Source organism: Bombus vancouverensis, unplaced genomic scaffold, assembly GCF_051014615.1.
Source record: "Bombus vancouverensis nearcticus unplaced genomic scaffold, iyBomVanc1_principal scaffold0022, whole genome shotgun sequence".
NCBI classification, from domain to species: domain Eukaryota; kingdom Metazoa; phylum Arthropoda; class Insecta; order Hymenoptera; family Apidae; genus Bombus; species Bombus vancouverensis.
The window spans coordinates 1,914,737-1,930,490 of NW_027468913.1; the positions used below are offsets into that span (position 1 = coordinate 1,914,737).

Genomic DNA, 15,754 nt, shown 5'->3' on the forward strand with positions numbered 1-15,754 from the left:
AAGTTTGTTGTATACTCTTTGGAAACATCGAGAAAGATCCAAACGCCGATACTAGGCAGTTTCTGTCTGGAGATTGATTCCTAATACAACGTGTGTCCCATTATATCAGCATCTCCAAAGTACAATTCTATGTGATTTCTAGGGAGAACAATACAACCGATCCACACCTTCGTCAGGCAAAACGTTTATCCCGTGACCGTGGCTACGTTCGGCGACCAGTTGTCACCTCGAACCCACTTTCGCTTTCACAAATGTCAAACAATTACAAATGACAATTGCTTAATTACAGTTATGATAAAATCTAGGCTAAAGCATTAGAAGGCTTCCTCAAAATTGCAAAGGGAAGGCTCCGGTTTTCCTTTCATCTCCGACATATATAATAATCTGTTAATAGCAGCGTTCTCTTCATGTTAACTACCCTCATTATCCCAAAAGAAATAAGGGATTGAACGATTCGTGGCGTCGATTAGTCAATCGTAACGGGAATTTACGATTCCCGTTGGCGCACTTCCTCGAGATCGCGTCTCCCCACGAACGTGCGAATTTACATATTTAACAATATATATATGGCGGGTTAATGTTGAAATTTTGGGTGTTTGGGCGTTAATTTTAGTTTCTTTACATTTTTTTCCTTTAGGAATACCTGCACTTTATCATTTATGGAAGTTTTGTTAACAGAAACGAAAAATTTAGAAAAGATATGTATAATCAAGGAACCTCAGGATAGCACACTTAGACTGCAGATTTTTCTGTATGCAAAAGTAAGTCAAAGGAAGAGGATGAAGTTTTCTTGTATAAGGCTTTGTTTCTGCTTGAGCTAGCTTACAATCAAATACATTCAGTGTGACAGAGTATCGACAACTATTTCAAACTTTAGCTTTAAATACAAAAAGTTTACGCGCAAAAATAAGCTGAAGAAAAGAAAAATGTTTTTTTTCTTGTTTGACGTCTTATCCTGTCTGGCGGTATGGAATTATTCTGGAAAAGCCTGTATATGTACAGAGTATATAAAAAATACACTTATTTGACCGGACCATCCTAATTCTACAACTCTGGATGATACAGTTTTACAAACGTCTACTCATCGCGAGGACCAACTTGCCAACTTTTCAAAATAAGCTATGAGTCGCAATTGAACCGTTTTCTGGAGAAATGACGTTGAAATTTCATTGGGTCTTACATCGAGATTATTCGCAACAAGTTTATATTTCGCAGTCAGGTAGAAAGTAAGCAATGTGACATCAACGAGAAAACAACAAGTTTTCGTTAGCAGGTGGGATAGCCCGTGATAAACAGAATGGAGCAATCAGCGTGATTTCACATTATTACAGAATTATCTACTGCGTGAAAAAAGACTTTCAAACAAAGATTCTGATTTTATTAGCTTTCTTTTAGAATAAATAGAAACTAAAATTTGTAAATAACAATTAATCTCATTATTTTAAATAATATATCTAAACTTGTTGAAATTGCAAATAATTTATTTCTGTCTTTTAACATTTAAACAATTATTTAAATGAAAATTTATTTAATAGTGCCCAGTATTGCGCGCAACACATTTTTGGAACAACGAACAATTCGATAGTCGGTAATAGAGATAGATGGCAAAATAATTGGATTTATTGATAAAATGAGGATTAAATTGATTAAAAAAAGTAAATTGATTAAAATGTATAGAAATCCTACATATACAAGAATAATATCTTGCACGTCATGGTATCCAAATATACTTTCCCAGTAAAGTTCCATTTGATCCTCGTGCTAAGTAGCATACGGTGCCAGCAAACGTCAATTTTTACAAAATTTTGCATGAATCAATCGATCCAGAGGCTCCGATCCTCCGAAATCACGCTAGTGGACACTTATACGCCCTGACACTTTTTATACATGCTGTACATAAAAATATATGTATCGAAACTGTTGTTATTTCTATACTCAGAGGTAAGATCAGAGTAGTTATTATTTTATTGAATGGATAAATCTATTACACCGTTCTGAGCCAAAAAAAGCCTTTATTGCACACGCTTACAAAAACTAGGGATAAAAACAAAAAAGCATCTTAAGCCTATCGATTAAATCTATCGATTGTAACTAGCATCATCCTCTAGTTACTATTTCTTATCACTAACGCATCTGCATATGGATGGCGAGCACGAACTCACGTTGTCATTTTCAACAGAAACTTTGATACAAAGTACGCAGATTTGTGTATAAATACATTACGGTTGAAAAATTGTTGAATATTTACTACTGTATCTGTTATACTTGATCGTTAACACCTATTTTTTTCGCCTGCCTAACTTACTATCCTCAAAACGTTATCAGATTATACATTTTGTTCGGCTGATAAAATGGAATTTCTTGGAATTTAGAGCTCCCTTTACATTCACTTGTTATTGTACGAGTATTTTGCTCGTTCACCAGCCGTTCACTCATTTTATTTCGCAATCGTGACAATTTGATGCTGCTTCTCCACTCTGTATAACGTGTTACCTACAAACACCGATATGTATATAATCTGATGCATTAATTACTATACGATACACCATGAGAACGTTAATACACGCAAAACGAAATAGATAAACAGTATCTGCTAAAATTATAGCTATAATATATAATATAATATATAATATAATATAATATAATATATTTTTGTTACAGTCGACTTCTCCAAAAGTCAAAAGCTTGTCTTGTTATTGGCACGTACCGTAAACACTCGACTAATTGCGTATTTCTTAAAGCTATATTTCTCCTCTTTACAACTTTTTTACGAGATTAGTTTGAAATCAGCCCAATTGATAAACCATTTCAATTTTCAATCTCCTATATTCAAAATTTATTATAATCAATTCTATTTTAGTTTTTGCTATCAAAGGAACATAAATTGGAAGTTGAAACAAAAAACATGGGTTCTAATTAAATATTACTATCTGCTTCTATTCTTAATCGTTACGAATTATTTATACATTATTACCAATTATCAGTTGTTTATTATACATTGCTCGTTGCATTCACCCTATTACCCCTACACTTCCGTATCATCAACCATATTGCTATCTTCGAATAATTTTCCTCAAACGCAAAATCTCCCACGTACCTAACCTTTTAATTTCAAAGCTAATTAATTCACGGACATCTTCGATCTTTAACAAGCGTGTATCCTACCAATGATTAGCAGTTACTCTTCATTAATTCATTAATTCATTGATTCAATCTGTAACGTTTCGAGTATGTACATCGCATGTCGTATCATTGTATCGGTATTGTATCTGTTGATTCGAAAGATAGCTGGTTACTCAGGTGGCTAAATTGATCTCGCCATAGACGAAACTTATTTGTGTATCCATCTATGTATATATAAAAGATATACACAAGCAAACAGATAAGGCAATCGAGAATCAATGGATTCAATAGCCGGTAAATATTTACAAAAAAAGGAGATACCGCCGATTTTGACATTTTTTAAATATTTTGTTAATGTTATCAGTTTGAGTAAGATTTTATTCGAGGATTGCCGTTCATTAAAAAGTTAATATCAAAAAAGTTCAATGAGTCATTTGCATTTAAGAGAGTGTACTTAGTCAGATTCTTAGTAAACACTTATCCAACAGCCGATCGTTTAGTAATTTTCGATTCGATTATTCGTGTTCGTTTTTTCGTGTTCGATAACGTTTTGCAGAAGAAGATTCGATTCAATGTTTGTAATATGTCGTGTATACAATTTTAATAATTACATTCGATAATTGCACAAAAATCGGGACTGAAACGTTACAATTATGGAGACGTAGGAACGACTCTATTCCTCAAAATTGACAACGCGAATGAAAGAGAAAGAGAGCCTCGTTAAAGACTGGCGATAAGTTGAAAGATTCTTATTTGCGATTTTTGATCAATGAAATTTTTGCTAATATGTTTCTCGCGTTTTACTGGTTAAAATGACACCAAACACGATAAAATTTGGAACATATTTGCTTACTTAATAATTGATAATTAAATATTATTCATATTATATCATGTTTGATCTTATTTTAGTCGGGGAAATCCTACAAATGCGTTAGTGGAAATTTAATTTTAAAAAGCCTAAAATAAGGCAATTTTCAGTTTTGAATGATTACTCGGATACATTGTCTCAACGATAACTGATAATATTGGATCATGTTACACTGCTCGATCGCAATGGACCGCCAAATTTCCGCGATACCTCAGGGAAATCTGTCCTTCTCAAAGTGGACACGACGGCTGTGTAACTACGTAGAGGACTTTTTCGTGCAATTATCGAATGTTTGTACTAACCGTTTAATTTTTTGTTCCAAAATTCTTATTCTTTATATTAGATGAATAATTCAAATATCTCACTGTGAAGTACCTGTGTTATTATTGATTGGTGTTTTATAATTATATTAAACAACGAATACTGAATAACGAAGTATTTTTCGGTTAAGGATTTCTTTCGTTATTCATAATTAATAATTATTATACATAGCAATTTCGACAAAGTAACGAAGATGTAGAGTCGAATTCGAGTACGATAAGTAGTCACAGAAAATTTATCTTTTCTCCAATTGATTGCGTCTCCTAGTTTAATGGTGTTTTATAAACGGGCCGCTTATCTTGAAAATGGTAAATCCATTTTCCTTTGTTTCGGAATATTGAAACATTACGTTCGATTGGACTATTTTACTACGTTTTATGACCTTGAGTGACCTTAAATGACCGCGATATTTAAATCCGTCTTCAAAAGAGCAACAATGGGACAAATAGGTATTCAAAACTACACGGCTACACTTAAAAGAAAAAACGAAGCCTATTAAAGTGTTCTTTAAAACTCGTAAACGCGTCCATCTGAGAAAAACTTTTTCCATCGCGTAATAGCCTCCTCGAAACCAAACAACTTTTGTTTCAAACATTTCCCTGCGTCTCAAAAAATTGAAAGAATTATTCAGGTGGTTTGCTGTTGAAGACTCAGCCTGTATATCCCCAAAATTCCATGTAGTTCTGATTGTTAGGCAAACTGATATTGTAATCTAACACGAGTCAACCTCATCAAGGGGCGAGAGGGAGGGGGTGTCAATAGACTAAACACAGAAGTATTCGCCTCTATATGTACCTCTATTCGCTATTTTGAACATGAACAGAAAGATAACAGTACGGAGTGGGTGAGAAAAGCATTAAGAATTTTGATCCAGCATTTTTTAATCTCTTTATTGTGACATGAAAACTACGGAAAAAGTAATTTAAAAAAGCGACCAGATATCAATGACCTACGAAAAAGATAAAATTCATCCGGACAGAAAGAAGGAAGAAAACTATTTAACGTTTCATCAGAGAAAAAGAATCGAGGAAAAGGCTTGGTTATTGATCTTGTGAGACAGGAACGTCATAAATGCTAGTATAGGTAATCTTGCAGAAGTTGTTAAGAATCTTTATCGTAGTTTGGTATGAAAAATATCGAATAATTTGGATTTCGAATCACATACAAATTAAGATGCAGGGGAGAGTCGCACGGTACCTTGTGCTAGAGTTGATAAAAGTGAGAATTTACAAAGTGACTTTATAGCACAAATGGAACTTGATAAAAGTAGGAAAATTAATTTTATGAAATTCAATAATACGAATTGACGAATTAACAATGTGCAAGAATAGTAATGTCGGAATTTGTAGGAAACGAAAAATTGTCGTCCAGTACCGATCAATTATTTAATTATTTGATCTTTTGCTCTAAATGGTTAATAATGTTTTAAAAAGTCCTCTAGATGTCAGTATACATATTCTTATTCAAATTTGATTATTATGTATATCGTATGGAAAATACTTAATATTTTCTTGATCTGCGCATTCGACGTGTGCCCAGACTTCACATTCGTCGTTTTTGAAACATTGAAAGCTTCAGTGACCTGTCTTTGGGCCATTTTATTTTTGAAGAGTAGCTTCGAAGCCCCATTCATGTTCTCCTCTGACCATTTCTCTCTTTTCTGTTTTGGACTTTCAAACATTTTTCTATGGGAAAAGGTAGAAGAAAAATTAAACGGACACCTTCTAATTTAGTCTCAGTTGCCAAAATATTGAACTTACAGGTAAAAGAAATTCGGTCTATGACTAAATCATCGGTATTGGACGACAAATACGTTGAACAAATACGTTTTAGATTATAATGTATATAATATACAAAGGAAATTATAAAAGTGGGGCAAATAACTAGTAATTACACTTAATAAATTAGATATAGTATACATTAAAAAACATTTTACTTACCTGAAAAACAACATGTCAACTCTAGAAAATAATTTTTAATTTTCGAAATATCAATGTATATGTTTGACATATCAGATCAATATGGCTCCGAAATATGTTACACGGAATTGTTCATTTTCATTCGTTTGTTCCAATAAAAGCGCTAATATCTGGTGAAAAATCCTATGTATTTAGAAATTAACAGAAGTGTTAAGTGAGCTGTTATTTTGCCCGCATTGTATTTCTTACATGTAATGCCTGTTACACGTTTTATCTTTAAAATAGCAAACTCATTATTTACTCGAGATTTATTCCTAGCGCACGAATATTTTTCAATAGAGCGATGCAAAGTTTTACTGTATCTCGGATCATCACAAGTTAATCAAAATCTTGAGGATTCGATTTCACCTGCTCAAAGTGACTTTTGCAGGCAAAAGAAATTGTTCCTCGGATACTTTAATATTTTTTACTAAATTTCATCAAAAATAGAATTTTATTTGCTAATAGAAGATAACTATGTTTTGGTACCGCCGCTTCGAGCTTTTTACAATCCACTAGCGATAAAAAGTTCGCGTACAAGGTAACTAGCGGGCAAAAGAACGGTATAAAGCATAGAGTATAGAGTATATTAGCGTATCTCGCTTAGCGTAGCTAAGCATAGAGTATCTCGCGAATGATTACACAACAGTGATAATAAGGCAAATCTAATAAAATTTACTTCTCATTAAAAAGTCGTACCAAAACAATTATTTATTAATTGGTTTATTTATTAATTCTTAAGAAGATACATATAAATAAGAAAAAATGGTAAAATTTGAGTAGTATAATAAAAGTAATATATGCCTATGATCATTCTAAAGTATAAAAAGTGAAATAGTCTTACGTTCATTGGTATATTTTAAGAACACATACATCTTTTAACGATAGTTGCAATGTAACATCATTTTTATATTACACGCAAGGTATGGCAAGTATTCCTGCTCTAAGGCACAATTTGAAATCAACAACATTCAGTTTAACAAATTATAACTTCTATTCGTTTTCCATCATGGAATAACGCGGTGGTGTCTTCCATATTGCACTGGACGTGCGTTGTAATCTACTCCTATCTATATTTTCAAACATTTCAGTTAAATCTGGTGTGCACATTCTTCTATCAAAGAATTTATAGACTGCTTTCTTCGAAATTTATCATTGCATTGCAAGTTCATTTTCGCGTATGTACGCTAAAATTGATAAAAATTCCAGTACTCCATGCATTATAATGTTTATTAACTCATTAAGTAAAACAACACTTACATTGCGCCTAATGTGGAATTGTACGACTTGGTCTGGCTTTATCGTCCGATGTGTCGTCGTCAGGTTTACTGTGCAAAACAGAAGTGGACCTTACTGTTTGGAGCTATATTTTGGATAAAATATCGAATGAATAATAGCTTGTGTTTTTATAACAGAAAAATACTTTGATACTGTTTGTAATGTTACCTGCGATGTCATCATCTCAGTTTCCTTCTTTTGTTTCGCTAATAAGATTTTTTTAGCTTTTTCGACAGATCGCCGTGCCAGTTTTTGAACAACGGCTTTTTCTGAAATTTGTTTTTTTTCCAAAGATCCTTTTTTTCTATGTAATTTTAGAATTGCCCGTTCAAAGGCCTCGATTCTCCTTCTTACGGGCACATTGGCGTCTGCATCGAATAGCAAATTCGATGCATACGCATTTTCCTTAATTTCATTTTGGATGTCCTGTTTCGTCATGTTTCTATTAGACATTTCCCTTTCACGGGATGGCTCATCTTCTGCGAATAATTCTTCGAACTCGGTGAGTCGCATCGCTTGGTTCAGCTGCTGAACCTCCTCCTGCAGAGTTATTGGCGACCGTGATGTAAATTTAGGTTCATTATTTTTTCCTATACTACTAGCCAAGTTTTTATTAATTACTACCGTTTCGTTTGATTTTATTGGTGATAAAGGTTCTACAATTGCGGTAGCGTCCATCATCTTCTGCGTATAAGTAGAATTGATGTCTATCGTGGAATTCATAAGAGGAGTAAATTTCTCAAGTGCATCCTCGCACATTGGAGGATCTTCAATATCATTTCTTGCTGATGGAATTACTGTAACATCAATAATATTAGAATATTTACCCTTCGTGTTTTCACTCCGTGAAAAAGTTCTCTTTATATTACTATCTCTTGTTGTCATTGAAGACTTTAATGGTTCAATCCTTTCTGGTTGTATTGCATCTTCTTTTGAAATTGTTTCGCTTAAAACATTCTTTTTTGTTTCACTATGTTTTGTAGGACCTTTTGTGTTTTTTTCATCTGAACTACTTTCAGCACTTTCCTTTTTTTCAGGTCGGCCTCCACGTTTCCTCTAAAAATTTAGAATATATTTAACAACGTTATAGTAGTATTTATATACACAATGTACATACAATTGTATAAGCAATTAGATTTTGACGTATTAATTAACCGATATCAAACATTATTGGGTACTACATATAAGGGTTAGTATTGATTAGTAACATAAGATAAGATAAGATTAGTAACATAAGATTAAAAGTATTATATTTCATCATAATATGACACAAACATTTACATTACTGTCATCATCAAGAGATAGCCTTCGTAATTTTGTAACAAGTGACGTTGACTGCTGCTTTTTAATATTAATTGCAGCTTTTATTGCAGCCTTTCTTTTTGTTCGGTCAATTGTTGTTTCCAGCACATCCCCAGTTTTTACATCTTTATTTTCTGTTTTATCATGTACTGCTGAATCTGTTACTGTATTATCAGTATTGATAATATCATTTTCTGGGATAGTCTCTTTACAGCGACAACCTTTTTCCTTCAAAACTTTCGGCCTCTTTGTAGTTGAGGGGCCAGGGACTGATTTGGTAATCATTTCATTAATCTCCTTCTTTGATCCAGTATCCATATTTAAAATCTACGAATAAATGATATGTATTTAATATATACATTAAACTATACTTTTTAATAATACATACCATAATTTAATATTATGGTTGAAATTATGACGTATATAGCAATTAATACATACACATGTGTTTAGTTCTATTAACTTAGAAGCACATGTAAATTAAAAATATATATATATATGAAACAATAATAAAATAATGAAGTAACATTGAGAATAGAATCTAGTTTAATTACACATATATACCCTTTTAACAATTCCGTTCTTATAAATTTTATTAAATTTACAGTGATGCTTACAATTACACTAATGCCAATGAATATTAACGTATGCGTTTATTATTACACTAAATAAAAATGAAAGTAATGCAATGAAAAATACAATACACTTTAATGGAAATAAAATAAGTAAATAGCAAAGTATTTATTAATATTATTATATAGCATTATATTATATTATTATAATATTTATTAATATTTACTTACGTTTTACGTTTGCACAAAGCTATAAAATTTTAAATATACAGAGATATTTATAACAGAGATAAAGCAAGTCACAGAAATTAGTGTCTTTCAATGGCAAAAATGCGTTAAAAGAAGTGAAACGATAATCTCCGTCTCGCGTCACAAGCGGAACTGTGCCAGTTTTGCTCCTTGAAAGTACACGCAGCGGTACATGAGCTAGAGAACATTTCAAATCATGTTGTTGTTTTTTTGCTTCGGAGTATCAAGATCGTTAGGACATACATAATATATTAATAAATAAACTCCGGGCAAAACAATGTCGCCGTTACGTTACCGTCGAACCGTCGAACAAAGACGAATTTGAATTCTCCGACTCTCCCCCGATCTGTTTATACTATACCAGTTTAAACGGACGCAATCGTAAGGAGTTCACGAGAGTTATGGATCAGTATCTACGAGTATCTACCGTCTTTGCGAACATTATCTATAATTATTTATTTAATCATTTGAAAATATACTTGAAGGTTTCAACAACGAGCAATCTTGTCTAATAAATCTCACGATCAACCATCCTCTACACACAAGTCCCCTGAAAACATAACGACTTTTCAGTTCAATTTGAATCGTTGCGTTTGTCACAGACGAAATTCGAGCAACTGTATATAACAAACCGAAATTCCGAACGCCTTATCGCGTGTGACCGTCCGGTCAGCACCCGTTCTCAGCCGCCTGAGTGGCATTCGATCACTCCAGCCGTTCTCCGAATTTTACACTAAGTATAAACAAAACCTTCTCCCACTCCAACGAATGGAAGAATATAAATGCTCCCTTCAAAATCATCCAGTCAGTCTAATAAAAAAATTCTTAACTAATCCAAGTATCGAAAGTGTATCATCGCGAACCGAAAAAATTGTATAAATTGAGTAAAAAAATAAAAAGAACTTAATCTCCTTTTCGGAAATTAACAAGTTCCTTATTTTTACCTTAATTTTACACGACATTTTTGGCGATCCGTGCCAGGATCTATTCACTTCAGTGCAAACGAAATTACGATTTCGGCGTACGCGCATCATTGAAGATCGAAGGATCAACGGACCCAGTGCGAATCTTGGCTACTACGAGGCCCTGCAGCAACTTTCAATGTTCCATTACGGTGAAACTAGACGAGAGGACTACGGTCAGCGCAGAGCAAGCCTACGAATAAGATTCGGAATCTAAAACCAACCAGAGAGGAAACATCCCTGAGACTCCTCAACGGCCATAGCTACTACGGTAAACTGAAAAATCTGGATTCATTTTCACGATACCGTGTGAGAAAACCCAGTTTCTCAAGCGCTTCGAGTCCAAATAGCAACAGTAGTTCAGACTCAATAAGCTCAATTAGAATCATGCCCACATCACGAAAAGACAAAGTCGAAACTATTGAAACCGTTTCTACAAACGGAGGTACGGACAATTCGATTCGTGCCATACTCGACGTAATTCAAAAACAAATTGAAATTCTTGCGCAACGTGTAGAAGAGACACAACGGACGGCCGACAGTGAAAATAAGAAGCGTGCAGCGGAAATAGAACTATTAGGCAAAAATATCTCTAAAATAAAAATAGGACGCGACGCTACTACAGAACTAGGCTCCCTTATTACTATGGACGAATCTGTTGCCGCGAGAGATAGAACTTCCCCACCATGCGTTCCAATTCGAACAGAAGAAGACAACCATCCCTCTTACGAAGACCGTCCACCGCAATTCGCCTCTCCGAGCTTACGGGCCAAAGACGCGATAGTATGTATTCCGCAATTAAACGGCGAAGACAATATCGGAGTAGAAGAATTCATACGCGAAGTACGTGAATTACGAGCCATGTGTAGCGAACCCACGTTACTATTAAAAATGATTAAAATCGGGAAAATCACGGGTAAAGCCGCAATGGCCATCTGCAATATATCGATATACGAATACGGACACCTGTACGATGCCCTAAGACGAAACGTAGCCACCCAAGACTCTGTTAGAGAACATCAAGACCAGCTACGCGAAACGAGACAGCGTCACGACGAAAGTGTGCAAAGTTATATCATCAGGTTCCGCAGAGCACTCAATAAGTTACAATACAGTATAACGAACGAATACCGTGACGAAATTACTAGACGAGCTATGAACGACAGGATTTTAAAAGACTCCGTGATCGATTTTATCCGAGGCCTGAAAGGCGAAATAGGACAATTACTACTCGCCAATCCACCATACAATATCCTTGAAGCCGAAAAGAAAGCCACCGACATCGAGCGATTCTTCAGGGAAGATCGAAATCGACGACTAAAACCAATAGAACGATTACGACTTAGTGAGCAGCAACGACTAACAACCAATAATCCTAATCCGATCACTAAAAAACCAACTCCAACACCCAATCCAATGCCAAGAAGCTTCCGACAAACCGAACAAATACCACTTGCCCAAAGGACACAATTAAAATGCTTCAAATGCAACCAAATCGGACATGTCTCCAGTCAATGTAAAAATTTTCGAACACCCAGCCAATTTCCGAGACCACCAGCAGTCCACAATCTCGAGACACACAAGGAAGAAATAGAGGAACCAATAGACCAGACCTACGAATTAACGCCACAACAGGAAGACTACCCACAGTACTTTTACGATCCGACGGACAGCGACATAAATTCCTCATTGACAGCGGAGCAGGAATTAATATACTCAAGCGAAGATGCGTATTACGACCAAGAATAACAAAAGAACGGAAATTCTCGATGGGACACTCTAAATTTAAAACCAACGAACACGCTTTGATAAAACTATTTGGCAAAACTCTAGAATTTTTTGTGGTAGAAGACAACTTTCCAATTATAGAAGACGGCATACTCGGTTTGCCAGCCCTATCTAAATTCAAATTTGAACTCTCGAATCAACAATTAAAACTTGACAATAATATACTTTTATTGCAACAGGAAAACGACGTACCTCCAAAACAAGCAGTGTCAAAAACAGTCTACCTGGAAGGAAAACCGACAACGATATGCTTTATCAATGGTGGTGAGTGCCCAGCCAAAATGACTAATTTTATCGAAAATTCAAATACGTATGATCAAGTCTCCACGTTTAAAGATTTAGTTAGACTTTCGCATATAGAGAAAACCCTCCGTGAACCAATCGAAAAGATATTGCTGTTCTACCTTGACGTATTCAATCTAGAGACCGACTTATTACCATGCACTAATCTTGCTAAACACACAATAACGTTAAAAGAAAATAAAATCATTAACACAAAATCTTACCGACCGCCTGAATGCCATAAAGAAGAAATCAAACGACAAATGGACGAAATGCTACAAAAGAACATTATAGAACCATCTGATTCTCCTTACAATTCACCAGTCTGGGTAGTATCAAAAAAGGCAGACGCCTCAGGGAAACAGAAATGGCGAATTGTAATAGACTTCAGAAAAATAAACGAACTAACTGACCAGGACGCATATCCATTACCTGACATAGACGACATACTATCTCAACTAGGCAACGCAAAATTCTTCTCAGCCCTCGATTTATCCTCCGGATTCCACCAAATCCCAATGGACATAGACTCTAAAAAGTACACAGCATTCTCCACACCACAAGGACACTATCATTACAATAGGATGCCATTCGGTTTAAAGAATGCACCTGCAACATTTCAACGCATGATGGATACCGCGCTAAGAGGACTCATAAATAAACATTGCTTCGTATATTTAGACGACATTATAATATTCGGACAGTCGATTGAAGAGCACAATAGCAACCTCGCGATAGTATTGCAACGCCTACGCGAACTCGGACTCAAAATACAGCCGGACAAGTGCGAATTTCTCAAACCAGAATTAGAATATCTTGGACATATAGTAACCGCCGAAGGTGTAAAGCCAAATCCCAAAAAATTAGAAGCCGTTAGCAATTTCAAACAGCCACGTAATCCCACAGACATCAAATCGTTCTTAGGACTAGCAGGTTATTACCGTAAGTTCATCAGAAACTTTTCTAAGATCGCGAAACCATTGACCGAACTTACAAAAAAGGAGACACCATTTCATTGGACAGATAAAACCCAGGAAGCATTCCAGACATTAAAAGACAAACTCTGTTCATCACCCGTACTAAAATTCCCAGACTTTGCGAAACCATTCACATTAACGACTGACGCCAGTAACGAAGGTATAGGTGCAATCTTATCACAGGACGGACATCCATGTTGTTATATCTCGCGAACTCTAAACCCACCGGAACGAAATTATTCCACTACAGAAAAAGAACTTTTAGCAATAGTATGGGCCGTGAAACGCCTCCGACAATATCTGTTAGGACGGAAATTCCTCATCCGAACCGATCACCAAGCACTAAAATGGTTACAGAATTGCAAAGACCCCTCATCACGCTTGATGAGATGGCGATTAAAACTAGAAGAATACGAATACGACATAGAATACACGAAAGGAAAAGATAATACTGCAGCCAACGCACTATCTAGAATACATGTTCTGACCAGACGACGCGAAAATTTGAACATAGAACTCGATAAAAAATATCACGATTGGGAAAAATCTACCGACACGTTACCCAAAATTCTCAAAATGACTCCGAACCGTAAATCTTTCTATCAATTATCCAAAACAGAGCTAGGAAATTACGACAGAATCGAATGGTTAACTAAATTAAACGAAATTATTCATATAAACGAAAAGATAGGTATAGGCGACGACAGTTTCACAGAGACCGAAAAGAACGCGATCAAACAAATTTTACTATTCCTGAACGACACCGTAAAAGAATTAAATTTTGCATGGGAACCAATTCAAACATATAGCGACGAAGAAATAGACGAATTATTGAAAGAAAATCACGATTTAGTAGGACACCCCGGTATACAAAAGACATACGATCGCATTCGTGAACGGCACAGAGTACCAGATTTGATGAAACGTATACAACAACATATAGAATCATGCGACACCTGTCAAACATCTAAAACTACACGTATCAGACCGCGCGAAGAACCTTGTATCACCGACACACCCCTCGAACCAAACGATAAAATTGCTATGGACTTATTAGGCCCACTGAAAAAGACGAAAAAAGGCAATCAGTACATTCTATCCATACATGACGAATTGACAAAATACTTAATACTCGTACCACTAAAAACTCAGCAAACGGAAACAATTTGGAACGCACTCTTGAATCATTACATTTACATCTTTTCCGCTCCAAAAAAGATATTAACTGACCGCGGACAGAATTTTATATCTAGTTTAATGCAACAGTACGAAGACGCGTTCAAAATCAAACATATCAAAACGACATCCTTCCACCCACAAAGTAACGGATCGTTAGAACGGACACACGCAGTAATAACAGACATGTTAAAATCGATACAGCGAAATTCGGATGAAGAATGGGACGATCAACTTAACTTTGTATGCCTTGCATATAACACAATGATACACGACTCTACTGGTTACACGCCATTCGAACTCACATTCGGACACCAAGCCAATCTTCCCTCCACAATATCCAAGAATCCCCAACGCACATACGCAGACGAAGTCACGTTCCGCAAAAAGGAATGGGACTCTAGACTCCGACACGCTCGCGAAACATTGGTCAAAAGTAAACAGCGATATCAGCGCGATCAAAAACGTAAAATTATAAAACCTCAATCAGTTTTCAAAGAAGGAGACTCCGTTTTAATACATAACGATCATAAAAAGCATAAACTTGATGTGGAATGGTTAGGACCGTACACGATTGATAAAGTATGTACTCCGTACTATCTGATTCAAGACAAAAAGATACACGGTAATCGTTTAAAACCTTACTTTCCAGGTCGACGCTCCTCTTTGCCGGAATAGTATCCGCGCAAATAAATATTACACCATTAGAAGGAAACTCTGTATTCGTAGAAAACATAGGAAAAGGATATTTATACAGCGACACTGCCAATGTAATAGTAGGATTAGACACTAGCGACATATACGAACAGATAAGCGCAATAGAATCATATAAATTAACAATAGACTCACGTGCAATCAGCAAACAATACGTCGAAGAGTTAGGCGGATTACAAAATCG

General features: G+C 35.3%; 1 protein-coding gene across 1 annotated transcript; it reads right to left on the reverse strand.

The window, feature by feature from the left end:
• Positions 1–7,058: 7,058 nt before the first annotated feature.
• Positions 7,059–9,243, reverse strand: LOC117165456 (uncharacterized). The gene is made up of 6 exons (XM_076626478.1): positions 8,824–9,243; positions 8,418–8,604; positions 8,173–8,345; positions 7,717–8,088; positions 7,531–7,633; positions 7,059–7,457 (listed from the first exon to the last, which is right to left on the reverse strand). Exons 1-5 carry the CDS (start codon positions 9,166–9,168, stop codon positions 7,538–7,540), a joined length of 1,173 nt encoding a protein of 390 aa, XP_076482593.1. The 5' UTR covers positions 9,169–9,243; the 3' UTR covers positions 7,059–7,457; positions 7,531–7,537.
• Positions 9,244–15,754: the final 6,511 nt, after the last annotated feature.

Coding starts and splice junctions, on each gene's coding strand:
- LOC117165456 (XM_076626478.1), bottom strand. CDS start 9,168: ATGGATACTGGATCAAAGAAGGAGATTAATGAAATGATTACCAAATCA. Junction 8,346..8,417: donor TTCAATGACAACAAGAGATA/GTAATATAAAGA, acceptor TTGATGTTACAG/TAATTCCATCAGCAAGAAAT. Junction 7,634..7,716: donor CTGAGATGATGACATCGCAG/GTAACATTACAA, acceptor TCCAAAATATAG/CTCCAAACAGTAAGGTCCAC.